The sequence below is a fragment of the Gymnoscopelus microlampas genome (assembly GCF_963454915.1).
Source record: "Gymnoscopelus microlampas genome assembly, chromosome: 14".
Classification (NCBI taxonomy): domain Eukaryota; kingdom Metazoa; phylum Chordata; class Actinopteri; order Myctophiformes; family Myctophidae; genus Gymnoscopelus; species Gymnoscopelus microlampas.
Genome location: NC_139951.1, coordinates 11,325,366 through 11,352,616, shown reverse-complemented (window position 1 = coordinate 11,352,616; position 27,251 = coordinate 11,325,366). Strand labels below are relative to the sequence as shown.

At 40.9% G+C, this 27,251-nt stretch overlaps 1 protein-coding gene across 2 annotated transcripts in view; it reads right to left on the bottom strand.

Moving 5' to 3' along the window:
• Positions 1 to 302: 302 nt before the first annotated feature.
• The window catches only part of LOC311060865 (ankyrin repeat and fibronectin type-III domain-containing protein 1-like), a 93,377-nt gene continuing 66,428 nt past the window's right edge, over positions 303 to 27,251 (bottom strand). For both annotated transcript variants that reach the window (XM_084079224.1, XM_084079225.1), the window contains exon 6: positions 303 to 360. In XM_084079224.1, coding sequence (XP_083935350.1) covers positions 319 to 360 — 42 coding nt within the window. In that variant the 3' untranslated portion in view covers positions 303 to 318. The remainder of the gene's footprint in view (positions 361 to 27,251) is intronic.

The window sequence follows — 27,251 nt, the reverse complement described above, 5'->3', positions numbered from 1 at the left end:
GTGAGGGCCAGGGAAAGCTGTTCTCGCAATGTGTATCTCTCAAATGGTACTATACTTGTGTTAGGGGGACAATTGGCCCTCACACACACACACACACCACAATCTCACAAACAACAGGATCATCATTATTATCACCAGAAACGCAAAGACACGAAGCATTCCTGTGGAATTGTCCTGCTGTAACCTGAAGAATTGGATGTGTGTGTGTGTGTGTGTGTGTGTGTGTGTGTGTGTGTGTGTGTGTGTGTGTGTGTGTGTGTGTGTGTGTGTGTGTGTGTGTGTGAGTGAGTGAGTGAGAGAGAGAGAGATGTGGTTAACTCACTTTTTTCTCGTGTCGTATCTGCCTGTGGTTCCCAGACTCTGTGTGTGAGAGAGAGAGATAGAGAGAGAGAGAGAGAGAGAGAGAGAGAGAGAGAGAGAGAGAGAGAGAGAGAGAGAGAGAGAGAGAGAGAGAGAGAGAGAGAGAGACAGAAAGAGGACATTTCAATGCGGGATCATGTTCACGAGGGCAGCCTAACAGACTGCATCAATTCAACCCCACACAGCGAGTGCTATATCGGAGGCAGGGGCTTTTTTTGTGTGATTTTTCCTAGAAATGGAGCCTTAACCCTTTCAATCCGGGAGTCATTTTAGATTTGAGCCATAACCGTTATTCTATACTTTTGGCTATTCGAAAATAGAAGATCTACAAGCTTGTCGATCTACTATTTTTGGAAAATCGTGAAGATTTGTGCAAATCTTTGAATATAAGCAAACATTTTTAACTCAAATCTTTGCTTCTGGGGGTCCCTGGAACAAAATATTTTGAGATGGGGGTCCGCGGCCAAATACATATCATTTTGGGTGGTCCTTGACATGAAAAAGTTTGAGCACCACTCACTAATTTATAGCAACATATGTTTTTTTTTTTTCAAAAAACTGTTAGAATTTAGACTCGGCAAAATTGCACACATTTTCACGATTTTTCAAAAATAGCAGATGTACAAGCTCATAGCGCGGCACTCGGTGCCGCGCTATGAGCTTGTATACCTGCTATTTTTGAATAGCCAAAGAAATCTTAAAAAGACACAGATGCATTCCCGGATGGAATGGGTTAATGGACATTAGTTATGCTGCGGGCTGGGACACAGGAATGATACTGCATGTTCACACTGAGGAGATGTCTGCTGGAAGGTTGACCACTGAAATGCCCAGAACAGGGATGCTATGGGGCAGTGGCTCTCAAACCTTTCTCATGTCAAGGACCCCCTTAAATGAATATGTATTTGGCCACATGGACCCCCATCTGAATAATAATCATTATTTAGCCAGAAACCGCAATACAAGATTAGTGTTGTTAAAATGTGTCCAAAATTATTCAGAGTTTTTCCATATTTTTTCTATATTTTCAAATATAGCCGACGCATTATGTTACATTAACTCATTTCGCTGGACACCCTCAGGCCTCAAGGACCCCTGGGGGTCCCCGGACACCACTTTGTAGAACCAGTGTGCTAGGGCAGTGGTACTCAACCTTTTCAGGCCGTGACCCCCCCAAAAATAGTCATATTTTAACTGGGGACCCCACACCCTGACAAGCACTTGGAATTGTAGGAGTTGAGGCGTTACATTTGGTTTGACTCGGTTCCACAGATAAATATTGTGAAAATAGCCGATCTACAAGCTCACCGCGAGGACGTAGATTGGCTATTTTTAGATTAGCTCTCTTATATTATTTGACAATTTGTTTTTTATAGCATAGTATGTTGATTAGTTTTGATGCAGTAGTAGACTTTTTTCATGTATTTTCTTTTTTTCTCTTTTGGTATTAAAAAGGTCTTAAATTGCCACTTTAGACTGTCATCTAGGGGCCCGCCCAAAATCCTGTGGGGAGTGGACCCCCCTGAGGGTCCCGACCCACAGGTTGAGAACCACTGTGCTAGGGTACAAGTGGTTTTAAATCTAAGGTCCTTTACTGAACACAAAATGCATCGCAGGTTAGCGCTTCACAATCAACTGTGTTTTTTAAAAAAAACACACGTTTTGGAAAATGAATAATCACAGACTGTGGCGGGATGGGAACGTTAACTTTCAGCCCAATTACTGTGAATGTCACTTTGATGTAAGACGCAAAAGTGCAAAATTAGTGAAAGCCTCAGAGCATACCACTGTGCCCCTAATGTCATAATAGGCTCTATTCACAGCAGCCATATTATGAAGACATTCACAGGTGTTACCAATGATACTAATGAAGGCTCTGTTCCATTCTGGTCACTCTGTTACACCAGTGGGTCTACAGTTGGGGTCCAGGGACCCTCATGGGCTTCCAAATGGCCCCTTACAGGTGTGTAACTCTGAGAGTGTACAAATGGAACCAAATGGACCCGTAAGGGTCCATTTGGTTCCATTTGTACACTCTCAGAGTTATGGGGGTCGTGGAAACCACTGTGCTAGACTAAATGGAACAGAGCCTTCATTAGTATCATTGGTAACACCTGTGAATATCTTCATAATATGGCTGCTGTGAATAGAGCCTATTGCCTCATCTGTGCTTTCCTTGCTGATGTCGTAACTTGGTCTGATGTCGAAATTGCTTGTTTTGCTTGCATTTTACCAGTGGTGGTAAAAGTACTCAATTATTGTTTTACTTATATAAAAGTATCAATACTGCAATGTAGAAATAAAAGTATAAAGAATTGGAAATACTCCAGTAAATTAAAAGTACCTCAAAATAGTACTTAAGCACAGTACTTAAGTAAATGAATTGCGAACACTTTCGAGATCTTTAAGTGGGCCCTGATCCGGAGAAGGTTGCACTACGTCTCACTAGCTCTCAAAAATAGCAGATATACAAGCTCACATGAGCTTGTAGATCTGCTAATATACAAGCTCATAGTTCGGCACAAAGTGCCGCACTATGAGCTTGTAGATCTGCTATTTTTGAAAAATCGTGAAAATGTGTGCAAATCTTTTCATATATACGTTTTTAAAGCGAACATTTGTAACTCAAACCTTTGCCTCTGGGGGGTCCCTGGAACAAAACAATTTGAGATGGGGGTCCGCGGACAAATACATATCATTTTGGGGGTCCTTGACATGAAAAAGTTTGAGAACCACTGACATAGTAAGTACGTTTTTTTCAAAAAACAGTTAGGATTTAGAAGACATTTTGTAGAATCGGCCTCAGGTCTTAATGGGTTAAAGGCTTAAAGCGTTCAATAGCTCTGTATGCCATTTGTAATCATTTCTATAGTGTTCAATAATATGGGTCTCCCTGTCTCTCCAGCTCTTTAGTAAACATTAAATGAACATCCAGGACACGACACCAATGTCAAATAAACAAACAAACAAACAGTTCAGATCTGCTGCTGGGCCAATCAGAAAAAGCTATAGGAAAGCAAACCTTTTTCAATAGGATTACAGTGTTTAATACGGTTAATGCAGGTAATTCATTCTGACACACACACACACACACACACACACACACACACACACACACACACACACACACACACACACACACACGGTCTTGCTGCTGATGGCAGACCAGCCTCTCTCACAGTGTGTGTGTGTGTGTGTGTGTGTGTGTGTGTGTGTGTGTGTGTGTGTGTGTGTGTGTGTGTGTGTGTGTGTGTGTGTGTGTGTGTGTGTGTGTGTGTGTGTGTGTGTGTGTGTGTGTGTGTGTGTGTGTGTGTGTGTGTGTGTGTGCGCGCGTGTGTGTGCGCGTGTGTGTGTGTGTTGAGGGACGGGGGGTGCGGCCGACTAATGTTCCGTTGTCTTGACAACCACGCAGGAAAATGTAAGTGTTTGGTTGCAGGTTTCCAGCTCCTGCAATCCTCTACTACACACTACGCACTACACACACACACACACACACACACACACACACACACACACACACACGCACCCACACGCAAGCACACCATTTTTCTCTTACAGTATGTTCTGTTTTATTGTGACTTATTTTGTTCTTACTGTATTCAAATGTACTTTCATATTGTGCTTTTTGCTTCGTGTCCCGAACAGGTGTTTCATATTAAGGAGATTAGTGTTTACCTTCTTCTATTTTTTACTCAATTCCTTAAGTCCTTTTTAATCCGTTTCCTTTGCTTAATGTTGTGTGTAAAGCACACTGAATGGCCTTGCTGTTGAAATGTGCTACACAAATACAATTGCGTGGGAGATTCATGTCATTCGTCTAATCTTGTATCCATATTACACCTAGAAAGTACGGCAGAGGTGGAGATGGAAGGCAATTTAAAACACACACACATAAAAATAGATTGTAAACTCAGCTGCAAGCGGCCCCCAGAGGCTGTGTTGCTCACTACACCCAAGTGGAAATATTGGACTAACGTCCAGTGTTGCCATGTCCGCTTATTATAAGCGACTTTGAGCGTGTTTTTCTGTAAAATCGCTTGTAAATATTGGTAGTTAGGGGTTTGCGGGGTTTTTTGGGCTTGTTTCTAAAGTGAAGTCGCTAATTTGGGCTTGCTTCCTAATGTCAAGGACCACCAAATTATTATGTATTCGTCAACGTCCCCCCTTCTGAAAACATGTTGTGCCAGGGACCCCCGTACCAAAAAATATTTCACATTTCACATAAATATGAAATGTTATTTCCGATTAAATTCTTTTTTGCAGATCTACAAGCTCACAACACGCTTGTAGATCGTCTATTTTCAATTAGCCGAACTCATTACCTGCCAAAAACGTTTATAAACGTTTTTGAGAATTCAGCTATTGCAATTTTCTAATTTTTACAAAAAAAAAAATCTAAAATGTTTCTTTATTTTTTAGGTTTTTTTTTTTTTTCCAAAAAGTTGCTGCTCCATTCACTTCAATCTTGAAAAATAAACGGACCAAAAAATAACATTTTTTCTAAGTACTAGCTTAGAAAACACTGGCAGAGGCTACAGACTGTTGTACTGTGTGTGTTTCTTTGTGCTACTCCCTTTTTAGCCTCTAGTCTAGTTCATCGACACGGGAGCGTAATGTAGGTTCCATGCATATCAGAGGTCACGTTAGTCAGATAATTGCCGGTTTTGACCGTTTTTTTATGAAAAAGACCGGAAAAAAGAAATCTCTCCGGACGTCCTGACCGGTTGATAATGACACGGCAGTTCATTAATTATCACCGCAAATTAGGCACATTTCAAATCCTCTGCTTTGCAAGCTCTCTCTCTCTCTCTCTCTCTCTCACTCTCTCGCTCGCTCGCTCTTTCTTTCTCTCTCTCTCTTAACAGCGTGCGTGTGTTTCTGGGAGAGAGAGAGAGGTAGAAAGAAAAGAGTTTGTCACACGCTGTTAGGTTACACCTATTTACCTGTTAATAATAACCAGTGTAAAATGTGCTGCATTGGGCGGTAAATGGGAGACACTTTATTGTGAAGGTACAACAGGAAGAAGAGAGCTAGCTGTTTCTGCTGCTGCGTAGAGACGGTGGTCTCGGCAGTCAGACAGAGACCGCGGTCCGGTTACAAGTTACATTATATAAAGTTGTGTATTTAACAGCCAGTCACACACAAGTTGTATCATTACGAGTTCGAATATGTCACAGATACTAGGCTAATACAAGGGCACTTGTGAGTAAAGTTGGCAAGTTGCCCTACAGTTTAACAACAGTGCAGGTCGAAGATGAAATCTAACACAGATGCGTAAATACTCTTCACAACAGCTATAGGCTACTGCAACTATGGCATCGAGCTGAAACATGCGTTAATCATAATCGTGGACCTATTTTTAACTATGAGGTGGGCACGTTAAAACGTTACCACTTTGAACTGAATAGCTCTATGAGGAGACGACAAGATTCTCACAACTCATCAACTTTCCCACAGCTGTCCCAACTAGACGCACGGATGGCATCCACTGTCTAACTATACAGCATAACCTCCTCCTGTGAGTGAGTAGTGGTCTGTAATTTATTGCCCTAACTGGTCAGCTGAGCCACGTTATGAAGGATTAATCTGAAATGCCCAATTTTGTGCAGTGCCCTCTGATTAGAAAATGCATACAAACGCAATGGATTATTGAGAAACCATTACGCACGCAGCATGCGCAAATGGTAATGTAGGTAATTCATGTATTTGTGTAAGATGACCCTGCTATATAAAATATTATGATGGTTCATGTTCAAATAGCTCAATCCAAAATATAATGCTGTAGGCCTAAGTGTTAGGCTGTATTTACGCACCTGCTTGTCATTAATGCATAAAAATAATTATGACCGTTATTTTTGTCAGATGTCCGATAAATTTGAATCCTTCCGGACATTGGGACCGGCAGATTAAAATCCTAGCGCGACCCCTGATGCGTACAGTATATGGGTGGCATTAGAGGCGCACTTACTGCAAAGAGGGGTCAATTAAGGGTAAATTAACAGGGTCCCTCTGGGATAGTCAGAGCGGGGGTTCAAAAGAAAGGAGTCACGCACAACAAAGCAGTTAACTATATGGTCAATAACCATCTATTGCTTTTCTTAACCCATTGATACCTGGAACGCATCTGTGTCACTTTAGATGTCTTTGGCTATTCAAAAATAGCAGATATACAAGCTCATAGCGCGGCACCGAGTGCCGCGCTATGAGCTTGTATATCTGCTATTTTTGAAAAATCGTAAAAAAAAAAAAAAAAAAATCCGATTTTTTTTTAGGATTAAGTACCTTCCTATACACACAACACAACAGGCTGCTGGTGCAGCAGCAGCATTAAGGAGTAATGGTATATGAGGACAGCTGAGTGCGGCACAGACAGAAATAAATGGTCCAGGATTTGACGCCTTTTGTTCTATAAATCAGCGTTTCCCAAACACTGGGTCAGTGACCCATTTGTGGGTCACAGACATTTTTTTTTTAATGGGTCGCGAGTGCCTAGTCCTTCAAAAACACACATCAAAAATGTTCTGAAAAAATAAAAAATAAATTCAACATAACTATTACTATGAAATTTCATAGATTCAAGTATTTCACAACTTTTTGAGAAGTGGTGAAATAGTAGATCTACAAGCTCACAACACTGCGGTGAGCTTGTTGATCTACCATTTTCACTAGCTCGGGGAGACATCCAATTTTCCTTTTGGGTCTCGAGCTACAAAGTTTGGGAGGCACTAGTCCCGCGTAGTCCCCAGACCCAACTGATAATGAAAAACAGCGACCTCTGCTGTTTGTAATATGTCTGTTGGGTCTGGCAGGAAGCAAACGTAACACCAGTGCGCAAGGAAACCGGGGTTTGTGTCTGCCTTCAGCGCATCACTTCCGGTTGGTGCGACTACGTTTTCATTCCCACTAACAATATTTCTACACGGAACACTAACACCACTTCTGCCAGAGAACATGGATGGTTTTGGTTATAAGCCCACTTCTATGATGAAAGAGCAAGTTAAAATGTGAATATCTTTCCGTGGTTTTGTCTGCCCCGAGGACGCTATTGTTGAATTAGTTTCGGTTAGTTTCGCGGGGGGAAGGGTGGACGAACACGTGAATCCCGCCCACTACATTTGATTGGGTAAAGCGCGGCCATGCTTCCTGATCTGAAGGCACACCCACTTGAAACCAATGCGCACGGGTTGTCAACACGGCTACCGACAGATTCCAACGCAGAGCAGAATCTGTTCTTGAGAGATTTGGGAGGCACTGCTTTAAATCATTTTCTTTCAACCTGTCGGGCCCACTTGCACTATCCTCACCGACAAAAAGGGGTTGAAGTTATTGTATGAAAATGTAATGAATTGACTTGGTTTGTGGATTCATTTAAATAGTTTTGAAATAAAAAGGTTTTTGTAAAAAATAAATCAAAACATAGAAAATCTCTCTCTCTCTCTCTCTCTCTCTCTCTCTCTCTCTCTCTCTCTCTCTCTCTCTCTCTCTCTCTCTCTCTCTCTCTCTCTCTCTCTCTCTCTCTCTCTCTCTCTCTCTCTCTCTCTCTCTCTCTCTCTCTCTCTCTCTCTCTCTCTCTCTCTCTCTCTCTCTCTCTCTCTCTCTCTCTGGTAAAGCAGAAACTCAGGAAAAAAAAAAACGTTAAAAAACGAACAAATTGAAAGCAGTCTCCTCCGGTGACGCCCGGCTACCCAAGATGCTCCACTTTCATCAGCATCTCATGTCATTTCGTTGTTGTCGGGGGGGGGGGGGGGGGGGGGAATACTCACATCTCCACGTGTCAACTTCTTTATGCTTCGTTGTCATCGAGTCAATACCCTACTCCGTCACACACAAGAGTGTCTCGCAAAAGGAGTGAAAATAGCAGATCTACAAGCTCACAACGCGTCGCCACGCGACGCGTTGTGAGCTTGTAGGTCGGCTATTTTCACTACGTTGAAGCGGTTTCGGACATGCGAGGTTTCCGCCCCCGACAGCATCTCGTCTCATCTCATGGCTGCGTCTGGTGTAGACATACGCTATGCCCCCCCCCGATGAGACCATCAGTCAAACCACAGGGACACAACATCAGCCACACACACACACACACACGCACGTTTGTGTTACCATACTTGTGAGGACGTCAACATTTCAGGACGGCGATGAGAACCAAATGGACCCGTTCCATTTGTACATCTCTCAAGAGTTATGGCGGGTCCGTGGTCTAATGCATGGAGTTCTCAAAGTGGGGTCCAGGGACCCCCCCAGGGCCCTATATAGCCTACAGTAGCCATTTATTTCTTTTTTTTAACACAACAAATCTTGTGTGAGGTCCTTAGCACAAAATATTTTCAGATGGGCGTCCGCGGCCAAATACACATTCATTTAGGGGTCCTTGACATCAAAAAGTTTGAGAACCAATGTTCTAAATACCTAACCCAAACCTGATTCTTTCTCTAATTGTAAGCCCAACTCCCTCCCAAAACAAATCCACCATAAAAAAACAATACTTTCTCTTGTGAGGACCTTGAAAAATGTCAAAATGTCCTCCGAATGTCTATGCCTCAAATTCTACTATTGTTGTGGGGAATTAATCAAGTCACGAATGTCCTCCTGAATGCTTTTATGTTGTTTGAACTATGGAATGCAGCTAGGAAGCTGTCTGGCATCGATTCATCGACAATAGAGAGACGGTAAGACTAGACTGGCAAACTGATGTTCATCACAGCAGAGGAGCAACTCTGAATAAACACAATAAACATGAATCTTTTCTTAGCCACTTTCAATGCAAGAAAGTAGCCTTGGGAACCAACGGTGCTTGAGCAATTCTTACTTACTTACTTACTTACTTACTTACTAATACTTACTTACTTACTTACCAGGGACCAGAGTTCATTTTGACAACACATTTTTTGTTTTAGTCATAGTCTTTTGAATAAAATATAATTTAGTTTTAGTCATATTTTAGTAATCTGAAATGTTTTAGTTTTTGTATACTTTTAATCGACTAAGATTGTAGTCGACTAAAGGCCTTCGCACACAGGGTGCGATTAGTCAATCAGTTTTTACCGCATGCGAAAAGACGCACAAATCGAACTGGGTTCGATTGAAGAAAAAAAAAACATCGCAACATCGCATCGCCACACGGGGTGTGCATGAGGTCAATGAGAACCATGTGTTCATTTAAGAAATTATATTGTCCGTTTTTTTCGTGCGGAAAATCGCACCCTGTCTGCAAACGCCTTAAATCTACAGTTGATTTTGTCGACTAAAATGTATTTTGACGGCCTTGATAGCGTCGTATATGGCTGATTTTACACTTGGGGTTGCATGCTGAAAATAGCCGATATACAAGCTCACAACGCGCCGCAGCACGACACGTTGTGAGCTTGTAGATCTGCTACTTTCAGAGAGCAAACATAAGATGACTTGTCTTTTAGTCTACTGGATGATCTCTTCTCCACTAGTTTCTCCCTAACATTTGAGTCTAGTTGTTAGGCCTGTCAAAAAAAATCGATTCATGAATAAATCGCGATTCTTAATCCCACGATTTTAAAAATCGAATCAAAATATTAAAATCGATTTTTTTTTTTTTTTTATAAGTTAATACCTTTTTCACTGGCACTTTGTCTGAAATCAATGTCAGAAAGACTGACTGACATGATCTGGCTGCATTGAAGTGTATGATTCAACTTTTCATGGTTTATATTATATCAAAATGTTCTAGTATAATTAAAGCAAAGTGATTTGGGGTAGAAAATCGCAATAAATCGCAGAATCGAATATCAATTAATCGCAGAATCGCAATTTTAATCGAATCGGCACCCTAGGAATCGATTTTGAATCGAATCGTGAGGTAAGTGAATCGTGACACCCCTACTAGTTGTTATTTGTTGACGAAATTGTCAATATATTTAGTCTTAGTTTTAGTCATCATAGCTTAGTTTTTATATAGTTTTCGTCAGTGAAAAGAGATAGTCGACGAACATTTGTCGTCATAGTTTTAGTCGACGAAATTAGCACTGCCGCAGGGACAGAGCACATTAATCAACATCAGTCAGTTTTCACATTTGTGTAAATGAGCCAGAGTTAGCCAAAAGCTGATTTTCATGAGCAGGCTGTTAAAAGTGGTGACATCTAACTAATCCAATACAAAAACAGACATATCGATACAGTACAAGACAAGTAGACATAGCACAGGAGTCAGAACAATTACAGTAAAATAAGAGAAATGACACCAGTGACAAATAGAGCTGAATCAATTACCCAGGATTACAAGTTTGGTTTGCTTTAAGCTATCTCTTAAGGTTGGATTTGAAGGTCAAATGGTTGCTATAGCTATGTGACCCATATAGGTCAGAGGCAGTGTTGCCATGTCTGCTTATTATAAGCGACTTTGGGCTTCTTTTTCAGTAAAGTCGCTTTACAGAATGGCAGTTGCGTTTTGCGTTTGTTTTGGTCTTGTTTCTAAAGTATGTAGTTGCTTCTTTGGCCTTGTTTACAAAGAAATGTGTATGTCACATTGCAACTTTTCTACTATTGTTGTGGGGAATTAATCAAGTCACGAATGTCCTCCTGAATGCTTTTATGTTGTTTGAACTATGGAATGCAGCTAGGAGGCTGTCTGGCATCGATTCATCCACAATAGAGAGACGGTAAGACTAGGCTGGCAAACTGATGTTCATCACAGCAGAGGAGCAACTCTGAATAAACACAATAAACATGAATCTTTTCTTAGCCACTTTCAATGCAAGAAAGTAGCCTTGGGAACCAACGGTGCTTGAGCAATTTTTACTTACTTACGTACGTACTTACTTACTTACTTACTTACTTACTTACTTACTTACTTACTAATACTTACTTACTTAACAGGGACCAGTGTTCATTTTGACAACACATTTTTTGTTTTAGTCATAGTCTTTTGAATAAAATATAATTTAGTTTTAGTCATATTTTAGTAATCTGAAATGTTTTAGTCTTTGTATACTTTTAATCGACTAAGATTGTAGTCGACTAAAGGCCTTTGCACACAGGGTGCGATTAGTCAATCAGTTTTTACCGCATGCGAAAAGACGCACGAATCGAACTGGGTTCGATTGAAAAAAAAAAAACGCATCGCAGGCTGTTAAAAGTGGTGATATCTAACTAATCCAATACAAAAACAGACATATCGATACAGTACAAGACAAGTAGACATAGCACAGGAGTCAGAACAATTACAGTAAAATAAGAGAAATGACACCAGTGACAAATAGAGCTGAATCAATTACCCAGGATTACAAGTTTGGTTTGCTTTAAGCTATCTCTTAAGGTTGGATTTGAAGGTCAAATGGTTGCTATAGCTATGTGACCCATATAGGTCAGAAGCAGTGTTGCCACGTCTGCTTATTATAAGCGACTTTGGGCTTCTTTTTCAGTAAAGTGGCTTTACAGAATGGCAGTTGCGTTTTGCGTTTTTTTGGGTCTTGTTTCTAAAGTACATACAGTAGTTGCTTCTTTGGGCTTGTTTACAAAGAAATGTGTAAACAAAGGTGTCACATTGCAACTTTTCAAACAAAAACAAATATTGTAAAACATTAAAGTTGGCTTAGGAAAGTGGCTTAGGAATAAAATAAAAAAAAACACCTTTGCTGTTAAAATACTTATAATACATGCAAAAGTAAGGACAACTTGGTAAAGACAAAAAAAACGTATTCAAAGGCATCTGCTCTGTTATCAACATCTCTCCCTCTACCTACAGTACATGCCGTTCTTTGCTAAACAAAATGGTACAAAGACTCGCCGCTTGCCTTGACCCGTTGATCCTCCTAGCGTACGTCGAGTACAGTAACGGTTCCATTGTTCTTCCCACCAAGGTTGGCTGTTCTTCGGCCTGAAGTACGCGCGCATGCAACGTGCTCCTCACAAAGTGCAAAGACCTTCTTCCATCTGACAATAACACAACTTCTGCCCGGTCCCTGAGACACGAAAATATAACGTTTATCAGCAAGCCAAAACACGGCCCTCGTGGACCCACAGCGCTGCTGCATTCCGTCACGAACGCATTTGAATAATAGTCGAGTCGCTTTCATTTGTAAGGTGCAAAAAGTTAGCCTTTTGGCACTTAAAATGTGTTGACGCATCTCTGAGAGTGATCCAGTACATTCCCAGACTCGGCTTGAGTTCAGTTTAACTGTGCTTCAAGGCTCAATGTATTTTCAGCTTAAGAGCTGGAGAGATGTGGAGGAACCTGTCACTGGACAAACTTTAACTTTTAAACAAACAAAAAAAAAAACTTTTGTTTCAACCAAAACAGCACCTTGAATTCTATAATGTCTGAATGGAAGTTGTGTCTAACATACAATAGCCTACTGTATAAGTCTGTACACACTTTTTGTGCGATTAACTGGCATTCATTTAAACTGTCGTTTGTGTTATGAGTACTTGCACACGGAGCCGATTAAGGCATTGGTTCTCAAAGTGGGGTCCGGGGACCCCTAGGGGTACTTGAGGGGGTTCCAGGGGGTCCCCAGCTAAATGATGGACAGGAACCAAATGGACCCTTATGGGTCTGTAACTCTGAGTGTGTACAAATGGAACCAAATGGACCCTAACGGGTCCATTTGGTTCCATTTGTACACTCTCAGAGTTAAATTAACATTGATTTTACTATATGAATTGGGGTCCCAGAGGTATAAATGCCATTAAATGGGGGTCCGTAGCCTAATGCATGTCAAACTGGGGGTCCTTGAAATGAAAATGGTTGAGAATCACTGCTAGAGAGCCATAAAAACCTTCTCTTATTGGGGTCCCTGGCTTATCTTTTCAAATGGGGGTCCGTGGGGTAATAAGTGTCAATTTGGGGGTCCTTGACATGAAAAAGTTTGAGAACCACTGGATTAAGGGACATTTCGAAAACATTTAGTTTTCAAAAGGAGGTCGTGTTTTCCGGCGCAAATAAAATCATCTACCTGTATGAATGGAGGAGGCATCACCAAGATAAAAGTTTGACGTGCCATTTTTGTGTTATTTATTATTTGCATGGCCGCTGGAGTGTGTAATGACCTCATGTCTAGTTTTGTGGGCTGTAGATTTTCAGACATATTTAACCACTAGACCTTATCTAGACTTGAAGCGGCACTATGTAGCTTCAATGTGTATGGTAGAGTATGTCAATACAATATAACTTATGGAATCAGGGTGGTTATATTTTGTCTCCCTGCTCTTCTATTGAGACACACAAATTTAGATTAAATGTATCCCCTGAGCAAGCAGGCAGGCTCTATTAGCTCAACGGTAAAACATTTCAGCACTTGGGCAGGAAACCGGGTTCAAATCCGGGGTAGAAGAGGAAAGCTACATAGTGCAGCTTTAATAAACTGGACTTGGCACTGTACTTGGCCTGCTCTTGTTTCCTTCTACACCACAAAAAGCCGATCTACAAGCTCACAACGCGTCACAACGCGTGAGCTTGTAGATCGGCTATTTGTGACAAACGCCCTCCCGCCCACAATAGAGGGCATCGGGGTTCAAGTTGTTAATAAATGTCTGAAGGACAACATGACAAGACCCTTGAGCCTGAGTACGAGATGTCATTTGGAGGGTCACACACGTGAGCGCATCTCTATTGTGTGAGGTCGTGACGGTTCCTAGGAGCATGCGCACGTGCGCACGTGAGCGTCCCCCCGTGGGGGTCCTTGACATGACAAAGTTTGAAAACCACTGCTGTATTACGCACAAGTGTTTGTCTCCAACATGGGAGGCGCGCTGCTTTATCTAAAAGGTACTCTGCCTACACCATTGTGGGTCATGAAAACTAATGGAATAAGCACATCACTTGGTTGAGGTGCTGGGTTGGAAAGTAACAAGAAGAGAAAGAATAAACCAGCACACTCATCTGCTCCAATGTAAATGCATTGACAGCGTTTCGAGCCAATGGCTCTTCATCGCGTCAAACGTTTGACCCGATGAAGCTCGAAACGTTGTCAATGCATTTACATTGGAGCAGAGGAGTGTGCTGGTTTCTTCTTTTTCTTCAGGGTACCGCGGGGTTACAGCAAAAATGGTTAATACAGCAATCACAATCATTCTAACCACTTTATCCATATTGTATACGTTGGCTATTCAAAAATAGCAGATGTACAAGCGCGGCACGAAGTGACGAAGCTGCGAGCTTGTATATCTGCTATTTTGGAGAGTGTCTTGAAAGTGTTTGGATTTTCTTTTTTTTTTATATATACACAAATCTTCTCTTCTGGGTCCCTGGCACAAAAAAATAATCAGATAGGGGTCCATGGCCAAGGGGGCACGGTGGCGCAGTCGGTAGCGCTGTCGCCTCACAGCTAGAAGGTCCCGGGTTCGATTCCCGCAGGGGACGCTGTGGGCGCTGGGGGCGTGTTCTCGCCTCCGCGTCGGCAGCGCCCATACCCTAGGTGGGGTTGGCGAAAGGGCCTACTCTGTGTGGAGTTTGTATGTTCTCCCCGTGTCTCCTAGGGTAGTTAATACCCTCACAAAAACATGCAGTAATCCTGGTCACTATACTGCCTCCCCTTGGCCAGCCGGGGCGCCTGATGGAGGGGAAGGGAACTGTTTGGAATAATGTGTTCCTTCCACGCGCAACGTCCAACCAGGGAAACTCTCCCCTGTCAGGTGACAAGAAGCTCAGTTGGCTCTCATGCATTGAAGGAGGCATGAGCTCGGCCCTGGCCTCCCTAGGCTGGTGGGGGGAAGGTAGCGCCCAGGATTACATAGACAATTGGCACCGGGTGTAAAAAATGGGGTGACCAAAAACATTTTTTTGGGGATCCTCAGCCATGAAAAATGTTGAGAAGCACCGGTCCACATCTCATCCCATCCCCCTCTCTGCTACCTTCTCCTCTCTCCTGCATCCTTCCCTCTCTCTCATCCTATCCTTTACTGCCTCTCCCTTCAATCCTCCATTTCATATGTCAGTTGAATGTCAGACTAAATGTGTCTGCCCTGCCAGGCCCCTAGTGCGCGCACGCACGCACGCACACACACACACACACACACACACACACACACACACACACACACACACACACACACACACACACACACACACACACACACACACACACACACACACACACACACACACACACACACACACACACACACACACACACACACACACACACACACACACACACACAAGCACGCACGAACGCACGCACGAACGCACGTGTAAGCACGCACACGTTGGTACTTTTGAGGACAACAACATTTTCGGATTGGCAATTTTCTAAATGCCATTATTTTCAGTCCGGGAAAGCAATGGTCATTTTAGATTTCTTTGGCCATCCAAAAATAGCAGACCTCAAAATCTTGAACATTTGTGCAAATCTTTGAATATACAGATTTTTTTTTTTTTAAACAACATTTTTAACTCAAATCTTTGCTTCTGGGGGGTCCCTGGAACGAAATATTTTGAGATGGGGGTCCGTGGCCAAATACATATAGTTTTGGGGGTCCTTGATATGAAAAAGTTTTGAGCACCACTGATATAGAAACAATCAGGGTTTTTTTTTTTTTTTTAAGCTGGGATTTAGAAGACATTTGTCAAATGTTTGACACTTGTTCACTTTAAAAAAGTATATATTCAAAGATTTGCACACATTTTCACGATTTTTCTAAAAAATAGCAGATCTACAAGCTCATATGACCTTTGCATTTTTCAAAAACGTTCAAAAATAGCAGATGTACAAGCTTGCAGTGCGGCACAAAGTGACCGAACCCCAACCCGGAATCTTTTCCTAATCGTAAGCTTAACCCTGAAAATTACGTTTTAACCATAAACCAATCATTTCTCTTGTGAGGACTGGAATTGTTTTCCTTACAATTGTCTATTTCCCAAAATAGCTCTCATTAACCCATTAAGACCTGGAACTGTGTCATTTTTAGATTTGAGCTAAAAAGCATTCTTTTACACTTTGGGCTATTCAAAAATAGCAGATATACAAGCTCATAGCGCGGCACCGAGTGCCGCGCTACGAGCTTGTATATCTGCTATTTTTGAAAATGTGTGCAAATCTTTGAATATATATATATTTTTAAAGCAAACATTTTTAACTCAAATCTTTGCTTCTGGGGGTCCCTGGAACAAAATATTTTGATGGGGGTCCGCGGCCAAAAACATAATTTTGGGGGTCCTTGACATGAAAAAGATTGAGCACCACTGATATAGAAACATAAGTTTTTCAGAATACTGTTTAGGAGACATGTAGAATCGGCTTCAGGTCTCAATGGGTTAATAAAAGTGTGCATGCGCATACACACACACACACACACACGCACACACACGCGCACGCAATTGTTCCTGCATGCACGACCAATTCAAATATTCTGTACAGGTATGTTCATAAATGCAATCTGCATACAGAAGGATGCGTACACGTCTCTCACACACACACACACACACACACACACTTTGTGTACACAGTGATGGACAGCTAGGTTGATTGGTTTGGACGCTCCGCACAGGGTGGAGGCTAACCTTTACATATCAACAAGATGAAGAGCAAACGGCGGGAGAGGAGAGGAGAGGGCGTCTGCATGTGGAAGAGCGCGCGCGTGTGTGTGTGTGTGTGTGTGTGTGTGTGTGTGTGTGTGTGTGTGTGTGTGTGTGTGTGTGTGTGTGTGTGTGTGTGTGTGTGTGTGTGTGTACAGATGTGCCACTTCAAAACTTCACACGTTACTGTTCTTTCCCTGAAAGTGCCCGGGAAATGCATTTTTTTCCTCCCTTTTCTGCCCTTAAAAATGCACTGTTTTGCCCCTGAAAAGAAGTTGTCACTACACGCCCCCGTTTTTCCCTTCAACAGACATCCATATACATGAGAACAAAAAATGTGTGTTGAAGAAGGTGTCAGACTCATTATGAGGCGAAAGGTGATTTGAAGAGGTCCTTGACCAGTTGCTCAAATTAATTAGCATCATAAAAGCAGTGATCATCAAAATAATTCAGCATTTTAAATGCCCTTCTTTGTCCCTCTTATTGCCCTGGGAATCCCCTGAAAATTTACTGTCTTGGCGATGGCAGGACATTTGAAGTTTTGAAATGGCACATCTGTATGTTACGCGCGTGTGTCAGTGGTGGAGTACTAAATTGTTTTACTTAACCCTTTAAGACCTGAGGCCGATTCTAAAAAAAAACAGTTTTTCAAAAATAATGTAAAACATTTTTTTTTCACGATTTTTCAAAAATAGCAGATCTACAAGCTCATAGCGCGGCACTCGGTGCCGCGCTATGAGCTTGTAGATCTGCTATTTTTGAATAGCTAAATTATTCTAAAATGACACAGATGCGTTCCAGGTCTTAATGGGGTAAGTAAAAGTATCAATACGGCAATGTAGAAATACTCTGTTACAAGCAAAAGTCCGGAATTCAAAAAAATGATTTGAGTAAAAGTACAAAATATTGGTATCAAAATGTTTTCAAATGTATAAAATGTGTAAAAATCTTTTGAAAATAGCAGATCTACAAGCTCACAATGCGTCACATCGCGAGCTTGTAGATCGGCTATTTTCAAATGGCCGAAATGATAATAATAATAATAATTGTAATGGAGTGAAAGTATAACATTTGCCTCTGAGATGTAGTGGAGTAGAAGTAAAAGTACTGACAATTGGAAATACTCCAGTAAAGTAGAAATACCTCAAAATTGGACTTAAGTACAGTACTTGAGTAAATGTACTTAAGTTACTTCACACCACGGGTGTCTGTGCGTGTCATAGAATACCATCACGCTTCTGTTTGTGATTACATCATCTATATGCACTGCAATTGTATTGCAGGTGTGGTAGTGGTGCATACGAGTGCCCTACGCTTCATATAGTAGTAATCATTATTCAGCTGTCAGTCACACTGATATAGTTATTGTTACCGCAGAAGTGACTCTCTTATATATTCTTGTCATAATCTCACCTTGCGTACACACTGAGGAAGACCTGTTAGGTTGAAACGGGGTAAATAAAAAATGGGAAAATGACATGTATTGCGTGCTGGCTGTCTTGTCAGTTTCATGATATTGTTCGAGCCGTGGCACCTTGAGACTTTTGTTTAACCCATTAAGACCTGGAACTGTGTCATGTTTAGATTTGAGCTAAAAAGCATTATTTTGCACTTTGGGCTATTCAAAAATAGCAGATATACAAGCTCGTAGCGCGGCACCGAGTGCCGCGCTACGAGCTTGTAGATCTGCTATTTTTGAAAATGTGTGAAAATGTGTGCAAATCTTTGAATATATATATTTTTAAAGCGAACATTTTTAACTCAAATCTTTGCTTCTGGGGGGTCCCTGGAACAAAATATTTTGATGGGGGTCCGCGGCCAAATACATATCATTTTGGGGGTCCTTGACATGAAAAAGATTGAGCACCACTGATATAGAAACATACGTTTTTCAGAATAATGTTGAGATTTAGGAGACATGTAGAATCGGCTTCAGGTCTCAATGGGTTAATCTGGAGTGTTGCAGGCATTCTGCTTTGAGGAGCTTTCTCTCCGTTTACCTCACTTAACCCATTAAGACCGGAGATACCATTCTACACATGTCTTCTAAATCCTAACAGTTTTCTGAAACACTTACTGTATATCAGCGGTGCTCTAAATCGTTCATGTCAAGGACCCCCATAATTATATGTATTTGGCCGCAGACCCCCATCTGAAAATACTTTGTTCCAGGGACCCGCAGAAGCAAAGATTTGAGTAAAAAAATTGCTTTAAGAGATACATATATTCAAAGATTTTCACAAGGTTTCATGATTTTTCAAAAATAGCAAGATCTACAAGCTCAAAGCGCGGCACTCGGTGCCGCACTGTGAGTTGACTTTTTTACCGATATCCGATATATATATTGTCCGACTCCTAATGTCCGATACCGATACCAACCGATACCGATATATGCGGGCTTTTCCACCAAAAGTCAACTAATTGTCAGGAAACATATCACATATCTAATAAAATGATAATAGCTATAATATAAATATAATATCTAATAAATCTACTATAATACAGTGATGTTGTAACAGACAACGTCACACTGGTTGCAAGCGTAATAATTGGTCTATAAAGTGAGTCCCGGGACTCACTGGTGGTCATTTGAATGAGTCCCACTAATCTTAGATTAGATTGTTGGCCCATTTGACAGTGCAGAAGCATAAACGCTTTGATGCCTATGACATTAACGAGCGTCAACGAGTGTCAGCTGGACACAGACACACACACCTGCCCTCTGCAGTGCTCTAATTTTAAAGTGACTGGAGTCTGTCTCATTTCTCTCCAAAAGTCCTTGAATATAATGGATATAATGATTAAGGATTACTGTGATTACTGTAATAAAATAAAATAAAACGATATTACCTTTTTATGCTAATATTGGGAGGCCGATACTATCGTACAACCCTATATAAAATAATGGTTGAAGTGGTTACACGGACGCGTTCCCGGTCTTAAGGGGTTAAACCCTATATACTTTTTACACACAAACAGATTTTTCTTTTGCTGGCACTCTACAATCTCACGATGCTTCCCATAGCGATGCATTGTGAGATTGTTGTTCAACAATTTGAGCTATTTCAAGATCCAAGGTGAATTTATTGTAATGTCTTGGGCACAAGTTTGAGTTTAAACACTGGCCTCAAAATATAACGTGCATTAGTCACACATTGGTCACTGTATGCAATGTTTGACAATGCAGACATTTTGGAAACATTTTTGAAAGTCTTTGAAAATGCTCACCCATAACGACATGCCAACAAACTGAGTACATAGGACCACAATGGAAACAAAGGAGCCCCCAGGGCTTTTTGTGTAATCCTTTTAGCATAGCTTGTTAAATTGCACCTGCTGCAGCCTACTGTTTGCAACGTGTTAATACAGTATTCAATCAATAACAATTAAAATCAGAAATGCCACGGCCTGTCACCAATTATAACATAATCATGTACATTTTTCATACATTTTCAAACATTTTCGGAAATAGTGGAAATAGCGGATCTACAAGCTCAAGCTTGTAGATCAGCTATTTAGACAAGTGTTATTTTTTTAAAGTATAAAGTTATTAAATATGTCAGTCATTTCATGGTGCAGTTATTTGTCATATATCTGCCCCGTACTGCACTTTTGTATATGAAGACTAAAATAAACCCAGTTTTAATTCATAACGTTCCAATGTTCAACGAGAGAAACACAATTGAATCGTTATAATTGCAATTATTTGAGCGACAATTAATCGCCGGGTAAAATGTAATAATCGTGACAGCCCTGAATATATGCCAGGTTGAAAGTGATTAAGTTGGTCTGGATAAGACCGTCTGCAAAATACTTTGGCTATTGAAAAATAGCAGATATACAAGCTCATAGCGCGGCACCGAGTGCCGCGCTATGAGCTTGTAGATCTGCTATTTTTGAAAAATCTTGAAAATGTGTGCAAATCTTTGAATATATACAGTACGTATTTGTTACATTTTTAACTCATCTTTGCTTCTGGGGGTCCCTGGAACAACATATTTTGAGATGGGGGTCCGCATCCAAGTAGATATAATTTTGGGGGTCCTTGACATGAAAAAGTTTGAGCACCACTGATATAGCAACATACGTTTTTCAGAAAACCGTACGCGTACATGTTGTACAGTATGTGATCTGTCATCTGTGGCAGACACCAGACAAGTCTATTTATACAGCAAATCACATTATGGCAAAAAAAAGGCATTTAATGATCGTCTGTTAGAGAGAAGCCAGACAACACAGACAGATGTAAAACAGTCTGGGGATTTGATGCTCCCACGGATACTAAAGGTCTGCTGGAAAAATACTTAAATACATTTACTCGAGTACTCGACTGCTCTACATCTCAAGAGGCAAAATATAGTACTTTTGAATACACTACAATTATTTGACGGCTTTAAAGGTGTAGTGAAATGAAAAATATGTTTTTCACACTTTTAGAGCATATCCGTGGTCATCATATGGGCATACCTAACAATAGATGCAAAAAAAAATGAAAAAAAAACATTTTTGTGTATTTTTACATCTAAAGTCCCTAAAAAGCCAATCTTAATTACTTCCTGTAAACGAAAACGTGCTGCGTGATGACATAACGCAGCCTTCATGACTATAAATGAATCTTGATTACATGCACCTGTTTGATTCCCATAGCTGCACGTTCTTCAAACACAGCTGATTTTAATTACAGAGATACTCCGTTTTGAATCTCATTGAAGATGAGTGTATTACTCATTTTAAACTTCATCTGCACACTAAAATATGTATCTGAAAACATTATAGGTTAGAAATAAGCCAGGTAGTAGCAAACGTGCTTCACTGGCCGTCTCTCTCTCACTTGTAAACAAACACTAGTCGTGTTGCGCACGGCTGAAGTGATTGAGATCCAACGTCCCATAGCCTGAAGGGATGGGACCTTCTGATTGGTTTAGAGTCGTTGAGCCGATGTTTCAGGCTGAACCTTCAAAATAAAATGACCGAAAATGTCACTTCAGTGCGTCTTTAATTACTAGTTACTTTGCAGATTTAGATATTTAATACAAAATATACATTGACCAGCTAAAGGTATGAGATCTACAAGCTCATAGCATGTTGCATTGCGACACATCATGAGATTATGACGTTGTGAACTTGTGGATCTGCTATTTTAGCTACTTTTGCGACATGTTTAAAGTGAAAGCGGTTAAGTCTGTGTGTGGGTTTTATTAATATTGATGGAAACAATTAACCCATTAAGACCTGGAACTGTGTCATTTTTAGATTTGAGCTAAAAAGCATTATTTTACACTTTGGGCTATTCAAAAATAGCAGATCTACAAGCTCATAGCGCGGCACCGAGTGCCGCGCTACGAGCTTGTAGATCTGCTATTTTTGAAAAATCGTGAAAATGTGTGCGAATCTTCTGTATATATATATTTTTAAAGCGAACATTTTTAACTCAAATTGTTGCTTCTGGGGGTCCCTGGAACAAAATATTTTGATGGGGGTCCGCGGCCAAATACATATAATCTTGGGGGTCCTTGACATGAAAAAGATTGAGCACCACTGATATAGAAACAAACGTTTTTCAGAAAACTGTTGGGATTTAGGAGACACGTAGAATCGGCTTCAGGTCTCAATGGGTTAAACTGGCACATCTGCTGGAAGGCAGGTGCAGGACCAACAGTGGATTAATATAAAAAATAATACAAGTCTGCACACTTTAACTTTGCAAAAAGCTCCCATTTGTAATTTTATAAATATTAAACCAATGAAAAGTAACATTGTGATTCATCGTTAACCCATTAAAAATGTGTCATTTTAGATTTTAGCGTTGGCTATTCAAAAATAGCAGATAAACAAGTAGATCTGCTAGTTTTGAACATTTTTGAAAAATCTTTAAAGTGTTGACACATGTTGAATAATTTTGAATTTCAAATCTTCTCTTCTGGGGGTCCCTGACCAAATATATATTATACATGTGGGGGGTCCTTGGCTCAAAGTTTGAGATCTACTGCATTAGAAGGCATTCGTAGAATTGGCCTCAGGTCTTAACCCATTAAGACCGGGAACGAATCTGTGTCACTTTTAGATTTATTTAGGCTATTCAAAAATAGCAGATATACAAGCTCATAGCGCGGCACCGAGTGCCGCGCTACGAGCATGTAGATCTGCTATTTTTTGTAAAATCGTGATTTTTTTTGTAAATCTTTGAATTTATATACATCTTTTAAAGCGTTAGGATTTAAAAAACATTTTTTTAAATCGGCCTCAGGTCTTAATGGGTTAATGGGTTAACACAGATTATTTTTCCTCATTTCCTGAAACGTAAAGGGTTTTGGAGATTAACGCCTTCGTCCCGACAGAGACGATAATCCTCATAACAGAACCATAAGATCCCGATTGAATATCTGCAAATACGACCTTTAACTATATAGCTGCCAATGACGTATATATACGTCTTTTAATAATCAGCTGTTGCCTGCCAATGACGTATATATACGTCTTTGAAAAAAAAAAAAAAAAAAACTTTTTTTTTTTTTTTTTTTCTTTTTTATAATTTCAACCCTTTTTGAATTTCGAACAGATTAGGAGCTAAAAATGTTCAAAGATTTGCTGCTCCATTCACTTCAATGTTAAAATTCAAACGGACAAACAATTTACATTGTTTTTTGGTTTAAAACTACTGGTTCTGAGCTATATTCAAACATCAAACAACACATGTTAACGAGGTCAAAATGACCTCGTTGACATTTGTGAAACCACACCTGAATCTCATCTGTGATTAGAAACCATCTGGGGATCAATCATACTGGAGGAAAAAAATCTGTGGCTACGCGAACAGGTACCAAAATCATGGCAAAACCCTGGCAGAGGCTACAGACTGTTCTGAAAAAACTCTGGCAAAACGTTAATCTCCTTATACTGTAGATATGAATGAAGTGCTTGGTCTGGTCAAAGTGGCGGAACACCGCGAGCACCTGCGTCAACGCACACGCACGTTGCATGCATTCACGCGCACATAGCCACACACACACACACACACACACACACACACACACACACACACACACACACACACACACACACCTACCTCCGCTACTCTTCTCACCTCAAGCTGACTAATGTGAAGGCGGACTGTTGCCGTGCTCTGATTGGCTGCCAGGCCCGACACTGAGTGAAGTGTGGCCTGGCTGCTCAATCTCTCAGGGATAATTAACCCCTTCAATCCTGGGCACTCTGTGCCAAGCTACGAGCTTGTAGATATGCCTTTTTTTTCCTTTTTTTTTAATTGTGAATATTTGTGCAAATCTTTGAATGTATATTTATACTCAAATCTTTGCTTCTGGGGATTCTACAAATGTCTTCTAAAATCCTAACATTTTTTAAATTATTTTTAAACTTATGTTGCTATAATATCAGTGGTTCTCAAACTTTTTTTCACGTCAAGGACCCCAAAAATGATATGTATTTGGCCACGGACCCCCCATCTCAAAATATTTCCTTCCAGGCTTTCAGGAATTGAGTTACAAATGTAAAAAAATATATATAAATTCAAAGATTTGCACACATTTTCAAAAAGTAGCAGATCTTGCAAGCTCATAGTGCGGCACTCGGTGAGCTTGTAGATCTGCTATTTTTTGAATAGCCAGAGAAATCTTTAAAATGACACAGATGCGTTCCCGGTCTGAAAGGGTTAACCCATTAAGACCTGGAACTGTCATTTTTAGATTTGAGCTAAAAAGCATCATTTTACACTTTGGTCTATTCAAAAATAGCAGATATACAAGCTCGTAGCGCGGCACCGAGTGCCGCGCTACGAGCTTGTAGATCTGCTATTTTTGAAAAATCGTGAAAATGTGTGCAAATCTTTGAACATATATATTTTTAAAGCAAACATTTTTAACTCAAATCGTTGATTCTGGGGGGGTCCCTGGAAGAACATATTTTGATGGGGGTCCGCGGCCAAATACATATCATTTTGGGGGTTCCTTGACATGAAAAAGACTGAGCACCACTGATACAGAAACATACGTTTTTCAGAAAACTGTTGGGATTTAGGAGACATGTAGAATCGGCTTCAGGTCTCAATGGGTTAATGGGATAAGACTGACAATACCAGCATGCGTGTCGACGTCAAGCCTGCTGAATGACATGGAGCGGCGCAGTTAGCTGGATATGACTGACTGGCTTGGCTGGCTTGGCCGACCGACTGGAAAACCTGTCCGTTATGTCATAACCGCGTCGCCACATCCCACGCTTTCTCCATTGAAAATGAATTGAATCACAGCATTTTGCTGTGACTGTAGCATGACGGACTGATTGACTGCTGGCTTTTTAGTCAGGCTATGGAGACTGGCCAGATTAATAGAGCTATGATGGACCAGTCGCGCACACACACACGCACACACACACACACACACACACGCGCACACACACGCACACGCACGCGCACGCACACACACACACACACACACACACACACACACACACACACACACACACACACAGGATTGTATTACTATACTTGTGAGGACATCGACATTTTAGGACGGCATTTCAGTAGCGGGATAATAGCAGATCTACAAGCTGTGAACTTGGAGATCGGCAATTTTTCCGGTGTGTGCAATATGCGCCGCACGACTAGGTTTAAAATAGGGAAGACGCTAACCCTAACCCCCTAAACCTAACCTCTAAATGTCTAATCCTATAACCCCAACCACAATCCTTTTGGTAATTGTAAAATCTCTATGAAAACAAAGTTAACCATTAAAGGTTTCACGACATAAATGTTCTATTTATTTTGTCTGTTTTTTTTTACCTCAATTATACCCAAAGAACTGAACTTTGAACATTCAGTGGATTTTCTGTAGTCTGGGGGTTTTCTGAATGATTAGGCTCAGAAAAGTTCTGTGATTTGCCCATGGACTTTGATGCCACATTCCATTAATCCCGCCCCCTCTCCTCCCCTCTCCTTCTCCTTTTGTGTGTGTGTGTGTGTGTGTGTGTGTGTGTGTGTGTGTGGGGGGGGGGGAGAGCAGAGGCGATGATCATGCCATGGCTCACTGGAGTGGATTTTTCAGTTAAGATATTTTAATACACGTTTGAAGGACCATGATGAGACTTGTACTGTTTAAAACAACTATTTATCTTGTGAGGACCGGGCAAATGGTCCTCACAACCAACTATAGTTATACACACATACTGTACGTGTACACACACACACACACACACACACACACACACACACGTCCACAGAGCCTTCTGCTCAGACGAGGTATAGGGGAGGGCGGTAGTGTTGTTTTTGAAGGATTAACCGTAATAAGATGGCGGTAATATGTCATGCCTGTGTGGGGGTGAAGTGACGGAGGATTTGCAGCAGAGCAGCAGTTTAATGGGTTTGTTGGAGCAGAGACTTCGCTTCACTTCAGACTCTGATATGATTACACCTCTGGGACCCCCATGTACACACTGTGTGTGGACAACACACCATGCTCTGTCTGGATCATAGACTGTAAAAAAAGAATGGACAAAGCCACTCCCCTGCTTTCTACAGAACGAAAATGAAGCCGATAGTTCAGGAACATGCATTCCTCCATCGTTAATATATACAGTTGGCCACGCCGGAACTCAAACGCTATTGGTTGAGACCAGACACGTGACCAGCGAACCGGAAAACAACCCCCAGAAATGCTATTGGTTGGGTAGCTTGTCAATCAAAAGTAGGGCGGGAAATGAATGCTATTGGTTGTGTAGGTTGTCAATCAAATCATCCCGCCCCTCCTGGAGCATAGCCTACTTTATCGTCAATTTTAGAATAAATGGGACATAATTTAGCAAAACACATATCATGATGATTGAAAGGAGACTTTAAACTAGCGACTGGAAGCATATAGAATTTATGACAATTTTTATTACGGTAAGAAAATCGAGTCTAAAGTTTGTCAAAAACCCATTCACTTGCGTTAAAATAAATTCTTTCTGACACTTCAGGTCGGCGCAGGGTAAAACAGCGCCACTCTGGCCATTCATAAGCTTCCGTGTTGGCCTCATCGTAAATATCCAAGCCTTGCCCCTTGATCTGGACACCGTGTGTGTGTGTGTGTGTGTGTGTGTGTGTGTGTGTGTGTGTGTGTGTGTGTGTGTGTGTGTGTGTGTGTGTGTGTGTGTGTGCGCGTGCGTGTGTGTGTGACTCAGTGGTGGAAAAAAGTACTCACATTTTTTTACTTAAGTAAAAGTATCAATACCACAATGTAGAAACACTCTGTTACAAGTAAAAGTCTGGTATTCCGAATTTACTTTTAGTAAAAGCACAAAAGTATTGGGATCAAAATATACTCAAAGTACCAAAAGTAAAAGTACTCCTTATGCAGAATGTCCCATTTCAAGTTTTCCAAATGTATAAAAAAATCGTTTGAAAATAGCAGATCTACAA